A 16,723-nucleotide genomic window follows, 5' to 3' on the forward strand; every position below is an offset into this window, starting at 1 on the left:
AATAAGTGGTCTTACATCACCATTTTCTGTTTTCTCATTCCCAAATCCTGTTTCTGTTTTCCCATTTTCTATTTTCACATTCCCAGTTCTCATTGAATTCTGTTGATTGGAAATGTTCTCTGAGCTGCTAGCAACACCTTATGTATATTCCATCTGGGTAGCCTCCAACCCAATGACATGAATATCATTTTCTAATTCTGGTAAAAAAAATCCCTCCTCCTCTCCTCTTCTTCTCCACTCTGTCCTCTTTCCTCCTCTCAGCTGCCTATCACATCCTCCTTCCTTTTCTCCTGAGCTTCACTGTCCTATCCTATCAGATTCCTTCCTTTCCAGCCCTTTATCATTGCTACCGACCCAGTTTCACCTATCACCTTCTAGCTAGCCTCATTCCCCTCCCCACACCTTTTTATTCTGGTATCTCCCACCCTTCCTATGCAGTCCTGAAAGGGTCTCGGGATGAAACATTGACTGTTTATTCATTTCCATAGATACTGCCTGACCTGCTGAGTCCTTCAGCATCTTGTGTGAGTTGCTTTGTTTCTGCTTTTCATTTTCCACCAATAGCTGGCTTCCCCTCACCTGAATTACAAGCAGAGCACACTGGGTGTGTCAAATATGCAAGCAAGATTTATACTTCAGATATAAAGTCAAACAACTCCCGGAACATCCTTTCATGCACACAGAGTGGCATGAGTGAATCCCATTTAAGACAGGTAGGTGCCAATGAATTTGAATGCGTGTTCTTTGTAACTATGTTGGGATTTGTTTTCATCTTGGGAAAATGTGTTTCCTTTTTCATCAATGGTCTCTTTTGATACTATCAGCCACTGAGCAATCGGTGGATAGATTCAAACATGAATGATTCTCTGATCGATTTTCACAATGTTTGGCAAAGAAAAACATTATGGCAATTAGGAATACAGAAATATAAATTTTGAGTGTTGAAGCCCCGATATAGGAGAAACAGACAGCACAAAAAACATGTACAACAAGCTGGAGAAACTCAGCAGGTCTGAGTCCCTCCAGCTTGTTGTGTGTGTTGCTTTGACCCCAGCATCTGCAGTGTACTTAGTGAGCATGAAAAAACATGTTTATTTAGAAAAAAAGTTTAGTATATTAATATAATTCAGATATAGCTTAGGTTTTGTTTGTGTTTGCTTTTACTGTGTTTCTCATTAAAATATTGCCTGTGGCAAATTCCGTGAGGTATCAATTTTATCTCAACCATCATTTACACCTATAAAGGCAAATAAAGCCAGCATTGATGCATCAGGTGATTTGTTTAGCTGGAATTCAGCTGTAGAGGCGTAACAGATTTGTTATTTATAGCAGATAATTTTTATTGGAAGAACCAAATCATGAGACTGTAAGCAATGTTTGAAATTGTATAAAAATGTGAGGAGTGTCTGATGCGGTCAGGTGGAGAGAGTGAATAACATAGATGGTGTCAGTGTTAAGGGCTTGTATTTGCAACTGATCTGTCTGGAGGAGGGCAAATATGACGAGCCGACTCGGGACTCAGTGGGCTGAAGACCTTGTTTCCACATGCACAATTCTACAACCCTGTAATGGCCAGAACTGATATCAGTGGGAAAAGATCCATAGATACTGCCTGACCTGCTGAGTCCTTCAGCATCTTGTGTGAGTTGCTTTGTTTCTGCTTTTCATTTTCCACCATTAGCTGGCCTCCCCTCACCTGAGTTACAAGCAGAGCACACTGGGTGTGTCAAATATGCTAACAAGATTTATACTTCAGATATAAAGTCAAACAACTCCTGGAACACCCTTTCATTCACACAGAGTGGCATGAGTGAATCCCACTTAAAACAGGTAGGTGCCAATGAATTTTAATATGTTTTCTCTGAATTATGTTGGGATTTCTTTTCATTTTGGGAAAATGTGTTTTAATTTTCATGAACTTGATCTCTTTGGATACCATCAGCCAGTGAGCAAACTGGGGATAGATTCAAATTTGAGGAATTACCTGATCTGTTTTTACAACGTTTGGCAAAGAAAAACATTTTGACAATCAGGAATACTCTAATATCAATTTTGAATGTTGATGTCTAGACATCACAAAAACAAAAAGCACAAAAAACATGTCATTAAGAAAAAGATGTTTAGTATATTAATATGACTCAGACATAGCTTTGGTTTTGTTTTGTTTTCTTTCACCATGTTTCTCATTAAAAGTATTAAAGAAATTAGAACAATCAGGATTATTGAAGTAATACTGATGCTTCACTGAATTGGATCATTAATTTCTGGTTTCCACTCTACTTGTACTGCCAGACCCACGTTCCCCTGGTATGTTAAGCTGTATTTCAGATTTTCATCATCTCTTTTATCTCTCAAGCACCAAACACAGTCTGTACAGTTAACAAGCCAGTGCAGGTTGGGAGTGGTATTCATGTTTGCCTTGGTAATAGAACATAGAATAGTACAGCATGTTACAGGCCCTTCGGCCCACTATGTTGTGCTGACTCTCAAACCCTGCCTCCCATATAAACCCCACCTTGAATTCCTCCATATACCTGTCTAGTAGTCTCCTAAACTTCACTAGTGTATCTGCCTCCACCACTGACTCAGGCAGTGCATTCCACGCACCAACCACTCTGAGTAAAAAACCTTCCTCTAATACCCCCCTTGAACCTCCCTCCCCTTACCTTAAAGCCATGTCCTCTTGTACTGAGCAGTGGTGCCCTGGGGAAGAAGCGCTGGCTGTCCACTCTGTCTATTCCTCTTAATCCCATGGGATGATGGATGGAGATCCATGCCAACCATTTGTGGCATCATGACAGCAAATCTTCATCAGAACTGTCCCTAATGCTGTGACTCAGCTGGAATTTTGTGTGATATTTTCAGTGTAGCGATAGCTGTGAGAGAGGCTGTCTTTAAGACAAAGGCTTTCATGTCAGCTAGAAAAGTTGAAATAAGAAGGTATTTCCTCTGCATGTGGACTGCCAGCATGATCAACAGGTTAGAGATGAAGTGGGGATGGCAAGTAATGACTGTGGAAATCTCTGCCGGTGTTGCATCCGGTATCTGGGAGCAGTTACAAAAAAATCCATTGCAATTGTCACGGTTAATTCACTGACAGAATCAGAGATAACATTTGCAATCTTAGGATGGACACAGCTACACATACACAACACACACAGGAAAATGGACACGTACAGACATAGACATGCACACACACACAAACACTCTGACTCAAAGGTATTTACATATGTAGTGATATGCATGTGTATTTACACACACACACACACACACACACACACACACACACACACACACACACACACACACACACACACACACACACACACACAGTTCAAGAGAGAGGAAGAGGCTTCGATTGCTTGATGATTGGTGACGGTATGATTGTGTCATGATCCAGTGGATGTGTAATGACATGCCTGAGAGCTGACATTTGATCTCTGCAAGTTAGCAAACAATTCACTGAACTAGACCCGTAGCACTTTATCAGGAAAAGAATGGTATTATCACTGTCCTTTCAGAGAGGAATGCTGCGGGTTCAGGAGGGAGTAGGTTATAGATAGATAGATAGATACTTTATTCATCCCCATGGGGAAATTCAACTTTTTTTCCAATGTCCCATACACTTGTTGTAGCAAAACTAATAACATACAATACTTAACTCAGTAAAAAATATGATATGCATCTAAATCACTATCTCAAAAAGCATTAATAATAGCTTTTAAAAAGTTCTTAAGTCCTGGCGGTTGAATTGTAAAGCCTAATGGCATTGGGGAGTATTGACCTCTTCATCCTGTCTGAGGAGCATTGCATCGATAGTAACCTGTCGCTGAAACTGCTTCTCTGTCTCTGGATGGTGCTATGTAGAGGATGTTCAGAGTTTTCCATAATTGACCGTAGCCTACTCAGCGCCCTTCGCTCAGCTACCGATGTTAAACTCTCCAGTACTTTGCCCACGACAGAGCCCGCCTTCCTTACCAGCTTATTAAGACGTGAGGCGACCCTTTTCTTAATGCTTCCTCCCCAACACGCCACCACAAAGAAGAGGGCGCTCTCCACAACTGACCTATAGAACATCTTCAGCATCTCACTACAGACATTGAATGATGCCAACCTTCTAAGGAAGTACAGTATAGTGAGAGAGGAAGAGTCAGTATCTTGGCCCTACCCTATTTCTCTTTTGTCAAATGTTATTTCCATTGTCTAATGCACGTCAGAGTCCACTCCATCCCACCCCTGCACTTTCTAAACACATAAAACTAACTTTTCTCTCACTGCATTTCTGACAATGGGTTTGTGGGAGGAGCCACAGGAGCAGTCAGACAGGTATATCTAGTTCACCACAGGGTTTTCAACCTGGATCGTGAGCTCTGTTTCCACAGTTGCATGTGACCTGCAGCTTTGTCTATTTTTATGTTATAAATCCTATGTCTGATCAGCTCAAAACTTTCATGATAACTTTGACTTTGGGTCCTTAATTCTAGATCCCAATATTTCAGAACAGTAAATGCTGGGGATTCATAATTTGCCAGTTTCTTTTAAACTTGTTTTTTTTTAAAGAAAGATTTCTGCCATCAATAACAGGATTAATTTGTCTTCCTTTTCTATAAATCTAAATATGTCTTAGTTCATGTAGTCAATATTGAAAACAGAACGTGCATTTTTGTTTTGCAGAAACATTTGATAAACCATCTCAGCTCCACATTATGATCTCCATGCAGAAAGGATATTTCCTTGTCTTAATATTTGCAACTGCAGGTGTGTTGTACAGATGCTGGGATTTAGAAGGCTATTATTCCATTCAAAGGTACATGCTTGGAATATTGCATCTAAAAGACGGATATGGTTCTGAAAAAGATGTTCCTGATCTTGCATTCTTATACCAGAATCCCGGGATTATATTTCTGGAGTCGACTGACAACGTAGAGCCGACACCATTAGTGGTGTGTTCAGTGGAGTCTGCTGCTCTCCGAAACCCAGACAAACCAATCTATTACTTCATGAAGGGATTCAGTGGCAACTTGAGCCAGTATCCACAGCCTGAGTACAAAGTCATCCCTTTGCTCTCCTCAGTGAGGAATATCACCATTCTACCCTTGAATGTCACTGAACTGTTCGAAGACACTCCATTGAAAAGCTGGTATCAAAAGGTAATCAACAGAAACATTGCTTTGCCTATTTACTTTTTAACCAGTGTGTTGTATCTGAGAGCATTTTACTGCAGGCCAGATGTTGGAGGCAAGGCAGACACGCTAATGGACACCAAAGGGAAAGGAACATGGTGTATTTTGAGACAAGGCAGTGCTGTACAAAGCAAGTGGAGAAAATTAATGTGATTAAAAATTTAAACTTGACATCTTGGGTCTCAATCGAAGACAGCAGAGATACGCTGTACAACAGTCACTTGCCTAATCTGGCTTTGGATTCTCCAGTGTAGAAAGACAAGAATCCTGATGCAGTGCACTAAAATTGGTAGAAATACAGATAATTTGTTGCTTGACCTGAAGGAGTAATTGAGCACCTGGAAGATAGATAAGGAACTTTTATAAATAATGACTTCCCTTCTCACATGACCAAAGTGCAGAAATTTTTCTTCTATGTACATGCAAAGGTGCTGTATGATGGAAGATGATTACTGGTGGTAATAGGTGTTCGAGTTAATTCCATAATGAAACTTCCAACATGTGGTCCAAAACCTAAAGTCAAAAGATGATGGATGACAGTGGGAGCCCACATATCCACACAACTCAGAAAACTTCTTAAAGAAACAGCACACAAGACACAAGTACTGCAAATCTACTTCATAAAGAGTCGTAATATCTTCAGTTAGTCACAGCATAGTCCTCTGGAGCACAGAGTTAGTATTTAAATATCTTCCAGCACGTTACAGTGAGTGAATATTTTAGGGAAGTTGTTGATGCCAAGGTCAGTGTTAATGCCCGAACAACAAAGATATGATTTTATTTTGTTTAAGCAACTTTATTTTCAGTGTCTCAGTTCAATACCTGAGGGCCTCCACGTTTTCATCCCACAATCCCCTTTCTCACCCAGTGTGTACGTGCGTACAAGGGAAAAAGCACATCCCTACTAAATGCTTACATAGTCTTAGTTGACAGAACTCAACATTCTCCCATCCTTTTTGTGTATATATTGAAAAATATAAGTTAAAAAAATTCAAGACCATTCAAATACCAATTAGGATATGAGAGTTAGTTTTAACCCCTGTCTTTAAAGAGGGTGACCACTTGCAAGACTGAAGGTCCTGATGGAGTACCAGGTAAGGCTCTGAAAACCTGTGCCAACCAACTGGTGGGAGTATTCAAGGACATTTTCAACTTCTCACTACTAAGGGTGGAAGTTCCCACTTGCTTCAAAGAGGCAACAATTATAACAGTGCCTAAAATAATAATGCGAGCTGCTCACACCTCCGGTTCCATCCACAACGACCTTCTGAGCCTTCGGCCACCGTCCGAACCACCGACATCCAGTATCCATTGCTCTGGAACTGCTGTCTGCTCCTCACACGTCCGTCCTCCTCGTTCTCCTCCTGAAAAAGACCACAAACTCCCGCTCAGCTCACACATGCAAGATAGCATAACAATTCTCCATTGGTTATTTTCCCCCTTATCGGTAGTCAGAACCCAAACATTCCTGACACAGGAACCCATTACAGCATTACAGAGAAGCCATTTCATTATAACAATACAGAGAAGCCATTTTGTTAGCCTGAACAGTTAACACCACTGTTACGGGTACTGAGAGTCCTACATTCTCCCCCTACTAAATTTAGTCAAGCCCTCATGACGCTCAGATAATTTGCCAACCCTTCCTGCAAAGCACAAAGCCCAACCCAGGTGCAGAAAGCAGTGACATAACTCCCTAAAACAGTGGAGATCACACCCTGCTCCCCAGGTGCAACATAGACCAACCTATCTGGGGGGCGCCTACTTCTCTGATACCTGCGCACTCCCTCTTCTACCTCCTCCACTTCGGACACTACAGAATACTCATGGAAACTATGAGGCGAACCCTCCTGAAAGCGGTCACCCAAACCCTTCTGCACCTCGCAACCCTCTATCTCTTGCTCGGGCCCCACATCCTCCTCGCCAATGCCCTGTGCTACTCCCAACAGCCCATCACTAGCCCCCCTTACCCCCTCTAACCCAGTGGGGGAAGGGCCAGTTGTAGCAATGAACCAGATGTCCAATATGTTGACTCCATCGACTCTTTTTGCTGATCTCCAGAGTCCCGAGCATGTCTAAAAAAGTCCGATTAAACCTCTCTGGCTGGGGATCGCCCTGTGGATGATAGGGGGTGGTCCTCGATTTCTCAATCCCCAGCATATCCAGTAACTCATAGATGAGCTTACTCTCAAAGTCCTGTCCCTGGTCACTGTGTATCCGTCGGGGAAGGCCATAATGCACAAAATACTTCTCCCATAGCACTCTTGCCACTGTAGTCGCCCTCTGATCCTTGGTGGGGAATGCTTGAGCATGCCTGGTGTAATGATCGGTGATGACTAGGATATTCGCCGTGTTGCTGGTATCAGGTTCTATGGCCAGGAAATCCATACACACCAGGTCCAAAGGCCCCGCACTCTGCAAGTGCGACAACGGAGCAGCCTGCACAGGCAGCGTCTTCCGGCGTATGCAACGTATGCAGGACTTGCAATACTCATCGACCTCTGACCTCATTCAGGGCCAATAAAACCAGTCCTTCAGCAATCCATAGGTCTTCGCCACCCCCAAGTGCCCAGAGTCATCATGCAGTGACCTCATCACAACCCTCCGATACTTCCCAGGCAGGACCAGCTGCCAACTCCGAGGTCGGTCCGGGGGTGACGTTACCCGGTATAACATTTGGTTCTTCAACCTCAACCGAGGCCACTCTCTCAGTAACAGAGACACTGAGCCGTGTTGTGTCTTCTCCACCCAGGCCACGTCCCCCTTTTCAACTGCGTCCCAAATAGCGTCAATGCCAGGGTCATCTCGCTGAGCAGTTGCAATTTCCCCAGGACTCAACTCTGGCAGCTGTGGGGTCTTCAGAGCTGACATGTCACAGTCAACTAGGGGTAGGGCATCATCGGATGCCCCCAATGGGTCCACCACACACTCTGGCCGCTCCTTTTCCTCGGCCTGCGCGGTTATAGCAAACTGACACATGGCCTTCACTCCGGATGCAGGAATGCTCTCCCACTCCTCGTCCCCCTCCAGGTCCTCATGCTTCCATCAAGACAGAGCATCTGCATTGACATTCCGGCTCCCCGGCCGGTACTTCAGGTGAAAGTCATTTGCAGACAGGACGGCCAACCAACGATGACCGGTGGCGTCCAGTTTCGCCGAGGTCAGGATGTAGGTAAGCGGGTTGTTGTCCGTCTGTCCCTCAAACTCAGCCCCGTAGAGATAGTCACTCAGCTTATCCACTACCGCCCATTTCAATGCCAGAAACTCCAACTTGTGGCTGAGGTAGTTCCTCTCGGAGGGTGAGAAACTCCGGCTGACAAATGCTACCGGCCTCAGCCCGGCACCCTGATCCTGATACAAGACCACCCCTAACCCCTCCCGACTAGTATTGGTGTGTAGCACATAGGGCAACCGGGGTTCCGCAAAAGCCAGCACCGGTGGCTTTTCATTAGCCTCATTAGCACCTTCATTAGCCTCGCATCATTTTCTTCCAAGGGGGATCGAAATACTATCAGGTTGTCCAAATATACCAGCACTTCAAGCAGGTCCATATCCCCCGCGATCTTCTCCATGACCCTCTGGAAGGTGGCGGGGCCCCCAATATGCCCTGGGGCATCCTTTTGAACTGGTAAGAAAACAGAGGACATATAAAGGCCATCTTCTCCTTATCCACCTCACTCATTGGGATCTGGTAATATCCACTCCTCAAATCCAACACACTGAACCACTTTGCCCCACTCAGACAGGCCAGCATGTCTTTGACCCTGGGGACCGTATACTGGTCAGGGATGGTGCACCTATTCAGGGTCCTATAGTCCACACACACATGAATCTTCCCATTTTTCTTCCTGGCCATGTCTATCGGGGACACATAAGGGCTGCGGGACTCCGAAATTATCTCAGCTTTCTTCAGCTTAACTCAAATGCAGCCACACATTGTTCACTTCTGCAGGGACCAGTTTATGTGACCTTTCTCGAAACGAGGTGTCTTAAGTCTCCCGGATGGTGTGGCGAGTGCTCCTGGAACAGCCCACGTCAAACTCATCTTGGGGAAAAAACATCTTTCAGCATCAACATCTTCTCCACGATCCTCCGCTTCCAACTCTCTGGCACAAGCGAGGCCAAAAATTTAAACGCCCCAGCGGTCAATTTATCCCTGTTTTCCAATGGTTCTCCTCCCGCGAGCCTCACGGGGGCACTATGCATCACCGTCACTGGGAACAAATGCGCCAGGGGCATTCCTCGTTTAAAAGTGATCTCCAGTTGTGTGGTGTTCCTGATGTTCACCGCCACCCGGCGTGCCTTCACCACCGAGAGCTTCTGTAGCTCAGGCCTCACCAGCACCCCAGCTGAGAATCTCGATTCCCCCTCGAGATCCTCCAGGCTGTCCACTAAAAAGGCTTCACCCTCAGGCACTCTGGGGTATCTGGGGATCCCCACCACTCTCGCTACTTCACTGGGCCGTACCACCCTGGGCTTCGACTGGGCACACCATACAGTTCCTCTTTCCAATACCATGTCCCACCCGTGGCGACCACCCACATCTTTAAAGGCAGCTTGGAACACCGGGTGCACCGACAGTCCTCACGCGCCTTCTCCTTGCAGGCCCCCAGGAGTTTCTGCACAATAGGGGTGGTGGTCCCTTTCAGAATTGACACAACTCTAGTCACAACTGGGTCCAGGCAAACCAGTGCCAAGGCCTCATGAACCTCAGACACTCCCACCTCGGCCTCGAGGAACTTCAGCCTCATGGACAAATAACCATTGTATGGGTACTGACCAGCACTGATACCCCAAATTTCCAGGGCATTGAAGGATGTCGGGGTGAATGTGACAAATACTGATCGTAGAACGAATGGTACAATAGCGTGACCTGCGACCCCATGTCTAGTATGGCTTTTGCATCTATTCCCTCTATCTGGATTGACACACTGGATCTGGGTCCCACCAATCCTTCTGGGATTGGCTCTTCTCCACTCAGGGGTCCCGTGGCACATTGCTGGGAACGTGTTTTCCCAGAGACTCCAGGCCGTTCCCTCACTGAGTCTCCTCTAAGTTTCACGACACACTCATCCTTCATCCTTCAAAAATGATAGGACCCGCTCTCGAAAATCTCCGACCCAGCTGCTGGCAACTCCTCAGGTGTCCCATCAAACCCATCAAACCCTTCCTCTGTGACAATATGCACGCCCCTGTCACTGAGGTCACAGAGATGGTGGCAGTCCCACCACTGAGACGTCAGCACCAATCTGCACTAACACATATCTCTAACCGTACTCAAACATCGAATTAACACTTCATCTGAGGTACGCATGTGCACCCCACTTAATACTCAGGCATGATTAACTGCTATGTCCTCGATCTCACACCGGAGTTCAATCTTATCCGAATCCATCTCCCGTCGTTTAAACCGGGGCGAATTACCCCGTATGTGACAAATTCTAACCCAGACAAGAAACCCCCACAAATGTAGCCCAAGTTGGCCCCTGTTTGCCTAGGGTGAACCGCCGTCACCCCGCCAATAGTGCAATACTTTGGTGTATATACGGAGTAATGCCCCCCCAGTACACGCTCGCAATACAAATATCAGACAATGCACCCAAAAGCGATTAAATAATTGCAACTTTGTAGTTATCTCTTGGTGATGGGTTAGTAGAAAGAGATAATCTAAAGGCACCAAATAAGTAAGTTTATCAGTTTGTGCACATAATATTTTAATAGGTTGGAGCTCAGGCCTCCCGTTCCATCCACTATGACCTTCTGAGCCTTCATTCACCGTCTGAACCGCCAACGTCCAGTATCCATTGCCCTGGAACTGCTGTCTGCTCCTCACACGTCCGTCCTCCTCGTCCTCCTCCCGGAAAAGACCGTGAACTCCCGCTCAGCTCACACATACAAGATAGCATAACAATTCTCCATTGGTTAGTTCCCCCCTTATCTACAGTCATAACCCAAACATACCAGACACAGAAACCCATCACCGCATTACAGAGAAGCAATTTTTTTTATAACAAACAGAAAAGCCATTTTGTTAGCCTAAACAGTTAACACCACTGTTATGGGTACTGAGAGTCCTACATATATTATTTGCTTTTGCACAATTTTTAATCTATTCAATATACATATACTGTAATTGATTGATTGATTTATTTTTTCTTCAATATTATGTATTGCGGCTGCTGGTAATTTAACAAATTTCACAACATATGCCGATAATAAACCAGATTCTGATACTGATATTAATAGAATTCATAATGCCTTCACTATGTGCCTTTGACAGCAGAAGAGCTGGTGTTCCTCCTTTGTGAGACACCCAACTAGAACTTCCTTTGTAGTTGACTATTATCTTAATTTCCTTTCTCATTATTTCTACATCTATATTTCTCTTCCTGATGCTAAATACAGTTCTTTATTATCACTGAAATACTCAGTTAATGGATTAAACTTTTCTTGTCATTTATACTGTAGGTAAATCCACAAAAGGAGAGGTTTTGGACTCATGTACTTGCTGATGGCTGCAGGTTAGCGTTGATCTGGAAATATGGAGGAATCTACCTGGATACTGACATTATATCACTGAGGTCTATGCCGTTTGATAACTTTACCTGTCCACAAAGCCCAAATGTTTTCAGTAATGGAGCAATGGGTTTCTATCAGAAGCATCATACCTTTTTGTGGAATTGCATGGAAGATTTTGTGGCTCATTACATTGTTCATGTTTGGGGTCAACAAGGTCCTCAACTGATCACCCGTGTGCTGAAGAGATGGTGCAATACCACTGAACTAGCCACCTTCATTGGCAAGGAATGCAATGGCATCTCTATATGGATCTCAAAACGTTTCTATCCAGTCCCATATCTAGCATGGCAGAAGTACTTTGCTCCCTGGAAAAAGGAGCATATAGAACAGGTCTTTTCAGATACGTATGGAGCACATGTCTGGAACTTCATGAATAAACACAAGAAAATAAAAGTTGCTGCTGGAAGTGGATCATTAATGGAACATTTCTTCCAGTTGCATTGTCCAAATACATACAAAAACTTAATTCAATCCAGCAATAGTACAGAATGATTTTGGATCTGATATTGTACAATGAATGACATAATTAGATTGACAAGTGTGTATTCATTATTAAACTAGGAATTCTGACAAATGGATACCCTTCTTTCAATGATTCAATGGAAAGACTAATCAGAATTGAAAACCAATTTCCAACCCTAGTTTTATGTGATGTAACTGGGCAGTGAAAGTATTTGCCAGTGACCATGAAGCAGCTGATCCACAGTCAGCTCCCCGTAGAACAACAAAGCAGCAACATTTGACAAGCTTCTCAGGTGAAAAATATTGAATGAGAAAGAAAAAGGTTTCAGGTAATCAGGGACTTTGCATTGTTGCATTTACTTTTATCAAACTGTTTAATACTTTTGTATTTAGAAGAATGATGATTCTGCATTATTAGAGAATGGCCAAGTGCATAGGAAACTGCACTTGAATAATTTACATAATTCAAGGAAGGATAGTTTAAAAAAAGAGTTAACAAGGAAGATGAGATTATTTCTATGCAAAGGAAAATATCAATGCTGAGGAAATCACTGGGAAAACCAAATTGACTCTTGGATGCAGGGATATGACTGTAAAGCATGAGTACCATAAAGTCAGAGAACACACAGGCTTACAGTTCACTTTGTACTGCACGAGAAGCTCCAGATATATCAGTGACTGTCACACAGATGTTCTTGAGATCTTCATTTGACAATAGCAGACTATGGACAATGGAATGGGGAACCTACAATGCACTGTCAAATGTCATTTTTGTTGCTTTCAGCAGATTATGTGATAATCACGTGACAATAAAAATGAATGGAAATTTTCTGCCATATATCAAGTTATCTTTCATGTCACATCCCGTTGCTGCCAGTCGTTGTTGAGTATGATTGCCAAAAAAAGACACAATACAGCTCAACATGACTCCCAACTCAAGTGCTTTTTCTAAAACACTTTCTGAATTATTTCCCTTTCCCAAGTGTCTCAGTCATACGTTGAGTAAAATCAGGTTCTTTTTGGACCATTTAATGAAGAGCCACATTTGAGGCAGAACTTGATAAAGTTTTAAGGGAATTGGGGGATTCTCAGATACCTGTAAATAATGGGGTAAGTACTGATTATGCCTGTGTATTTTGTGAGTGACTGCAGCGTGTTTGAATATTGGCTCACAGCTGCTTCTTTGGAGCAAGATACGTGTTAAAGTTCACACAGATCCACAAAAGATATCCCCTGATTTTTCACACCTTTTGGTTTCGACAAAAGGCGGTACCTGATGGAAATTAGACAGAACATTCCTTTCTTAATTAAAGCATAAACTTGGTGGATGCTCTTATCTTTGTAATTAAGTTTTGGCTCCAACAAACCAGGTAGGACATTCCTTTTTTAATTAAAGTTGCTGGTGTGTCTATCTTTTGTATCAATAGTCCATTGACTTGGCTGGAATGTTTATCAAGCTGATTGTTCTTTTGTATCGGTGGCCTTATAAATTTTAACAATTCTGGAAGCTGAACAGTGAACTTGTTTGAACCACCAGAGGGATGAGAACGCTTCCCCCCTGTTGTCGGGACCAAGTTCCCTCACCAGCTGAGCTCGAAGAAATAAACTGGTGAAAATATAAGTAACAATCTTTTATGCTGTGGTTATTTGGTCCAGCGAATTTAAGTTTAGAAAGTGATGAATCTAATGTAATGCTGAGATTTGAACATAGAACATGGAACATAGTACAGGACAGTATAGGAACAGGCCATTCAGCACAATGATTCTCTGGGAAACATCATGCCAATTGAGACTAATCTCACCTGTCTTCACGTGATCCTCATCCATCCATTACCTCTGTTTATGTCTCGGTTTAAAAGCTTCTCAACGATTGCTATCATATCTGTTTCCACCATGTCCCCTGGTAGCAGATATATGTGAGACCTAAACCCCCTCTGTGTAAAGAAGATGCTTCAATGTTTTCCACTTCTCACCTCAAAGATATATTGCACTTGTTCTTGCCGTTTCCAACCTAGGAAAATGTCTCTGACCACCTGGGCTATCTCTGACTCTCAGAACTCTCTTGTGTAATTTTAATCAGAATGATAGGCCAATTCCCGACCCAAGGTTTGAGTGACAAAATACATCAGCCCCTAGAAAATCTCAGCAGGACCTCTTTACTTTTCTACTTGATTCCAACAGTTATAAATTGTCCTGTATGTTCCAATGTAGCTGGTATTTATTTTCATCTCCATTCTGCATGTGTAGGATGTATGTTTCAACAATGGTCACTGGTATATATTCATGAAGATTGAGCACTGTGAATAGAATCAATAAACTTTCTTCTTTGTGACTTAAGCAAAGTTGAATAAAGTAACGGAGTAGATTATAGAGGTTTTGACTTGAATGGGGTGCAAATACAGCTGGGCTGTGTGGTGGGTGACTGCTTCTGTAGTCAGGCCCAGATGGTGTACCTGGCTGACTGCTGAAAGATCTGTGCAAACCAAATGGCTGCATTTTTTCAAGGGCAACTTGCGCCTCTTGCATCTGTGGTCTGAGTTCCCCACCTACTTCAAAAGGGTATCTAGCGTACCCATGCCCATGAAGAGTCTGATGGCCTCAATGGCTACTGTCTGTCAACACTTACATCCACCATAACCAAATAGACTAGTTATGGCATTTTGGAGGAGTTGTTGCAGGTCTGCATTGACTGAAGTATCCTGATGATTGTGGCCAACTCCAGCTTCAAAAATGATCTGAATCCAATTCAACAGGTCAATGTTTGATGCTATTTCACTGCCTGCATACTGTCTTCTGCTAGACCATTTGGATAACTGCACGTCAGTCTACTGGTCATTGACTACAGCTTGGAGGTGAGCACAATTATCAGCAGGTCATAGTCACTGCAGATCAGAAACAACATCTCCTGCTGACTAATTCATCAGCAGGTCTAGGTTGAAAAACTCACGACACAGTTCTTAATTAATCAAAGCTCATGTTTGATTGTCTCTGCATACCAACAGAACTATATTGACCCCCGGCCAACAACTGAAGCCATGAATTCTACTCTTCCCTCAGTGCCAATACTCACTCAAACCATTTCTCCAATTTATAAAAGCAAAATAGAAGATCATGCATTGGCCAGATGATTGATCCTTCGTCTGTCAAACTATTGCGAACATAATGGTAAATATTCTGTCAAATTATTTCAAACATACATACTATCTGAGTATATGATTGCTCCTGAAGGCTATCTGCCTGGATGGCTGACAAGAAGAGATATAACAGCAAGCTCGGTCTTTTGGTCACACATTGTTTTCGGTACCTTGTTTGCAAAAACTTTTGATCTTATTGAGAAATATACCTGACATAATCATTATATATACCTGAAATATAATCACTATGTATTAGCTATTTACTATACTACGTAATCACTTCTAGGTACTGAATATTACTATGTATTATTTTACTAGACACATTTTGCTATGTATTGTTTTAACTAGATACTTTGTACTCTCTTAGCTGCATACTGTGGTACTTACAGAACACCTGTTTAGCTAGCAGCACTATTAGCTGAAATGTACTCCATGTATTACACTCAGCCTTTGTTTAGTAAGAGATAACGGTGGCGGACAGGATGCTGCGAGCAGGAATGTAATGTGAGGGAGGTTGTCTGGAAAACATAACCTTGGCCAGGAATAGGGCCCCAATGCGAACGGGTGAAACATAATGGTGGCGCACCGCGAGCTAGGCAAGAGCGATTGATTAGTTAATATATAGATGATATGCAATTAAAACTTGATTGGGTATGCTGATGAAACCGAAATGTAACTGAGATAAGAAATTACTATAAAGAATGCTGTACACCGGAGCTCGGGGGGCTTTTGGTGACAAGTTCATTGATTGCCTCAGCCTTTGTTTGTAAATAAAGGTTTAATTTTCTTGAAGAATTGTCTGTGTCTCCAGGTCATTTCAAGTAACCACGACAAAATTGGCGCCCGAACAGGGACCGGAAAGAGACCCACGGAAAAGTTTTGGCGGGCTGAGGCCATTTCCCGGTCCCTCGGGAGCCCTCACAGAGCATACAGAATTACAGGTAAACCCAAAAAAAGGTAAGCGCTTCTTGTGACAATTTGGATTAAAATTCTGTTGGTTTTGGTGGTCTCAGGGACTCAGAGGTGTGTAGCAACTGCCGAAGGGTTTCTCCGATCCAAAGAATCTGGCAGAATTGAGGGTTTGACAGGAGGCTCAGAGGATTGATTGAGAACACTGCAGTGGGGGTAAGTACGAATAAGGTAATAAGAAGTTGAGTAAAGAAAATTCCACGTGGTGTTGGTAAGTCCCTGTGGATACCGCTTCGCATGAAGCGAAGGGCTGAACGGGCAGGGAAAGTGAAGAGAAAGTTCTGTGAGTACTGCCCTAGGTTGAGGGCTGTTCGGGCAGAACGGAATAGAAGGTAAGAAGAATTTGATAAATTGCTTAAACACTGGTAGAATAAACTGTAGGGCTAGGCGTAAAGA

General features: G+C 43.3%; 1 protein-coding gene across 11 annotated transcripts; it reads left to right on the plus strand.

Moving 5' to 3' along the window:
* Positions 1 to 621: 621 nt before the first annotated feature.
* Positions 622 to 16,185, plus strand: LOC140725336 (alpha-1,4-N-acetylglucosaminyltransferase-like). Of its 11 annotated transcripts, none has more exons than XM_073040673.1 (4): positions 622 to 713; positions 1,682 to 1,830; positions 4,675 to 5,150; positions 11,652 to 16,069. In XM_073040673.1, exons 3-4 carry the CDS (start codon positions 4,707 to 4,709, stop codon positions 12,252 to 12,254), a joined length of 1,047 nt encoding a protein of 348 aa, XP_072896774.1. In that variant the 5' UTR covers positions 622 to 713; positions 1,682 to 1,830; positions 4,675 to 4,706; the 3' UTR covers positions 12,255 to 16,069. The 11 variants fall into 11 exon arrangements, 9 of the variants coding, with proteins under 9 accessions (XP_072896774.1, XP_072896781.1, XP_072896777.1 ...); XM_073040680.1 differs by lacking the exon at positions 1,682 to 1,830 and having other exon boundaries at positions 645 to 713; positions 4,675 to 4,807; positions 4,887 to 5,150; XM_073040674.1 differs by having other exon boundaries at positions 690 to 713; positions 1,757 to 1,830.
* The last annotated feature ends 538 nt before the right edge of the window (positions 16,186 to 16,723 follow it).

The sequence above is a fragment of the Hemitrygon akajei genome, chromosome 3 (assembly GCF_048418815.1).
Source record: "Hemitrygon akajei chromosome 3, sHemAka1.3, whole genome shotgun sequence".
Lineage (NCBI taxonomy): Eukaryota > Metazoa > Chordata > Chondrichthyes > Myliobatiformes > Dasyatidae > Hemitrygon > Hemitrygon akajei.

What these genes read in the sequence shown, in the direction of transcription:
- LOC140725336 (XM_073040673.1), top strand. Translation starts at nt 4,707, where the DNA reads ATGATCTCCATGCAGAAAGGATATTTCCTTGTCTTAATATTTGCAACT. An exon ending in TGAAAAGCTGGTATCAAAAG is followed by an intron (nt 5,151 to 11,651) that starts GTAATCAACAGA and finishes TTTATACTGTAG; the next exon opens with GTAAATCCACAAAAGGAGAG.